This window comes from Cariama cristata, unplaced genomic scaffold (assembly GCF_000690535.1).
Source record: "Cariama cristata isolate BGI_N322 unplaced genomic scaffold, ASM69053v1 scaffold25769, whole genome shotgun sequence".
Classification (NCBI taxonomy): Eukaryota; Metazoa; Chordata; class Aves; order Cariamiformes; family Cariamidae; genus Cariama; species Cariama cristata.
Window position 1 is genome coordinate 376 of NW_009635591.1, and position 3,597 is coordinate 3,972.

General features: G+C 54.3%; 1 protein-coding gene across 1 annotated transcript; it reads left to right on the plus strand.

Moving 5' to 3' along the window:
• Nucleotides 1–364: 364 nt before the first annotated feature.
• ASB8 (ankyrin repeat and SOCS box containing 8) lies at nucleotides 365–1,596 on the plus strand. The gene is made up of 2 exons (XM_009707611.1): nucleotides 365–473; nucleotides 964–1,596. Exons 1-2 carry the CDS (start codon nucleotides 387–389, stop codon nucleotides 1,594–1,596), a joined length of 720 nt encoding a protein of 239 aa, XP_009705913.1. The 5' UTR covers nucleotides 365–386.
• The last annotated feature ends 2,001 nt before the right edge of the window (nucleotides 1,597–3,597 follow it).

Sequence of the window (3,597 nt, forward strand, 5' to 3'; positions counted from 1 at the left end):
AACGGAGCGGGGAGGTGGGGGGTGGACGGGGAGCCTCTGCGTGGGTTATGCCAGACCCCTGCGGCACCCAGGTTTCTTCAGGCATCGTTTAATGAAGATGAATTAATTAAAATCAAGGCTAGGAGCTGGGACACAGGCTGTCAAGTGCTTCTGCCTGGCAGGCAGCTGTGTGCAGCCGCTATGCCTGGCCGCAAAACAAACCCCAGGGCTTGTGTGGGAGTGTTACGCCGGATATCTATTAATAAACCTTTTCTAACAATGCAAATCAAGGCGCATCAGCTGCAGGCTGGCGGCTGACTCGGGGGTGGAAAAGGGCCAAGAACGGATGGGTTTGCTAATCCCGGCTGCGGTTTCCTGTGTTCTCACAGGGCGCGGACGTGAACTGCATGCACGGCACCCTGAAACCGCTGCACTGTGCCTGTATGGTGGCTGACGCTGACTGCGTCGAGCTGCTGCTGCAGAAGGGAGCGGAGGTAAAGGCTTTTAAAGAAGAAAAACATGTTAAAAATGCAAAAGTCCCTTTGAAGAGGGGCCTGGAATTTGGGAGGGGGTGACGGGTGCTGATAAACAGCTGAGATTTGAGCTGATGGTTTTAAGCAGTGCTGATTTTGTGCCCCCTCACAGGGCAAAATGGGCCCAAGTGAAGGTTTATCATCCCAGTAGGGAGTGAAATGGTTGTGCTCGAGATCTTGAGGGGGCCTGCTTGTCTGGGGAGGGAGGGTAATTTTTTTTAGTGGAAACCTGAAGGAAGAATTGAAACCTATATATTGCCTGATTTTTGGCACTTCTTTCTGCCTGCTGGCAGGTTGTCTCCCCCACTCTATGCCTCGTATTCCCATTTGCTGAATTTGGGATGTGGGAACAGTTTCAGGCTGCGCCGGTGGAGCTTTTCCTGATGCCGGCAGGAGCTGGGGTAGCTCAGTGAGCCCTGAATCCTTTCTCCTCCCTCCCCTTCTCCTGCAGGTCAATGCCCTGGATGGCTACAACCGCACAGCCCTTCACTACGCAGCAGAAAAGGATGAAACCTGCGTGGAAATCCTCTTGGAATATGGGGCCAACCCTAACGCGCTGGACGGCAACAAGGACACCCCGCTCCACTGGGCTGCCTTCAAGAACAACGCCGAGTGCGTGCGGTCGCTGTTGGAGAACGGTGCCTTGGTGAACGCCCGCGATTACAACAACGACACGCCGCTCAGCTGGGCAGCCATGAAGGGTAACTTGGAGAGCGTCAGCATCCTGCTCGACTTCGGGGCGGAGGTCCGGGTGGTTAATTTGAAAGGTCAAACCCCCATTTCCCGGTTGGTGGCATTGCTGGTTCGAGGATTGGGTACAGAACGTGAGGATTCCTGCTTCGATCTTCTCCATCGAGCTATCGGACATTTTGAGCTGAGAAAAAATGGCAGCATGCCCTGGGAAGTGACCAGGGATCAGCAGCTGTGTGAAAAGCTCACCCTGCTCTGCTCGGCCCCCGGTACCCTACAGACGCTGTCGCGTTACGCCGTACGCCGCAGTCTGGGCGTGCGGTTCCTGCCGGAGGCGGTGAAGCAGCTGCCCTTGCCCACCTCCCTGAAGGAGTACGTGTTGCTCCTTAGCTAAGCAAAAGACACGATGCCAGAGCTCTTTTGTGCCGGCGTTCAGCTCCCTTCATCACCGCTTCCTCACGGCAGCGCCGGGAATGAGGTTGACTGCTTGGTTTGGTATTTACGGGTTCTGGTTTCCCCTCCCCGGTCGCCATCCTGGTTTTCATCCTGCTCTGCTCTTCTGCCTGAGCTGGCGCAGAGCAGCGGGGATCCACTGGTGCCCCTCACAGATGGCTCCATGTTGTCTCTCTGCCCACAACACCTGTTCCTCCCACACACTCTCCCCTTGATTTCGGCCTCATGAGATGAATGATCCCCCTTTAATGGCAAATTATAACCCAGCTGTTGGATTAACCTGGTTATTTTTTTCCCTTTTTTGTGTTGGGCCAGACCTTGGGGAAGGAAGGCTTTCTGGGTGTGGGGAGAACGGGGAAAGCCCTCTCCTTTGAAGGACCTGAGGCAGGAAATCAAGAGAAGGTGTTGTCGGACCTGGAAAAGCCCTGCGGAACATGTCGGCTGGAAATCTGGTGGAAAAGCCCACCTTAAGCGCATGTAGCAAGCCCATATGTTGTGTAATGGCGCAGGCTGGCACCTTTTCCTCAGCGCCAACACCTGCACATAGCCCCGGCCACCCCAGCACAACACCCTGCAGAGCTTGTGTGTCCGTGCTTCCCAGTGCTTCGGGCAGACATGGGGCATCTCTTCAACGTGTGGAAGTGTATTTTTCCCTTCTTGTCTAGAATTTTTAAGATGTATCAGTGCTGTAGAGGGTGGGAGCACGTCAAAAGTCGACGTTTTGTGGGGCTGTAATTCATGTGAGCTGAGGAAATGTTTCCCTCCCTCTCCGGAGTAGCTCCGTTTGGAGCGCGGGATGCTCCGCACACCTGAGCAGAGGGCTTCCCTCTCGTCTGCCACATGATAACCCACTCGAGCTCTTCCTTAGCTTTGGTTTTGCACCGTCAACTCACCATTTTGTTGTTGATTTTATTTATGTGTGTGTAGATACAGATTTTAGGAGGAGGCGTAAGGATGTGCTGGCAGCGGGGCACCAGGCAGGACCCCCATGGGCAGTGCCCGCTCTCTGTTCGGCACAGCTCACTCCTGGTAGCAGTGGCGTCCCCGCACGCACTGTCATGGATTCACGGAAATAAAGACCTCGCCGCGTGCTGGAAGGTGTGTGTGTGTCACACGCTCGTGACCAGGGTCAGCAAGGGAGCGTAGGGGGTTGACCCTCATCTTTTGGGGTCCTCCCTGAACGGGGAAGGTGCATCAGAATGGGGTTTGAGGGTGCTGTTGCTGGTGGTTTCGTTCCCATGTTTGTTTTTGGCATCACATACGGTCCTTGTCACACCTCTGACAACCGTAATGTCACCCCATCCATGGTGACAACTCGTTAAACCCTCACGCTGTTGAGCTTTGCGTGGGTTTTGCCTCCGACTGCAGCCTGCCCCTGCCGATCCCCCTTGCTGCTCCCAGCCCACCCACACCTCTGCCCTCGTCTGGGAGGTTTTTTTGGGAATCTTAACGATGCACCGAGCGGCATCATCCTCCCTGTGCGCATTCCTTGCCCAGGGATCCCGGGAGAGCTGCCCCGTGCTCTCAGAGGTGTAGTCAGGCGGCTGAACTTTGATAATTGCTTTATGGGAGAAACTTGGGGGAGAAAAATCAGATTATATGTATTTTATTCTTCCCTGTTGTGCTGGGAAATGAAGCCGCCAGGATTGGGGGTGCATGTGGGGCTGTGGGAGCCGTGTTCGCCTTCCCCAGGGTGTGAGCGCTGGAGGGTCGGAGCACAATTTGTGTTTGCCACCATGAGTGAGTGATGAGTTTATTGAAGCATCTTAATTCTGAATTTTTAAGACTAAAGTGATGCCCTAGGGACTCTACCTGGACCGCTTGCTCTCAGATTATCGCAACATCCCGCTGCAACACTTGAGGAACCGCTTTTCTGTTTTAAAAGCCCATAAAATACCTAAACCAACCCAAAATTTACCCTGAGGAAACCCTCTGCTTCAAG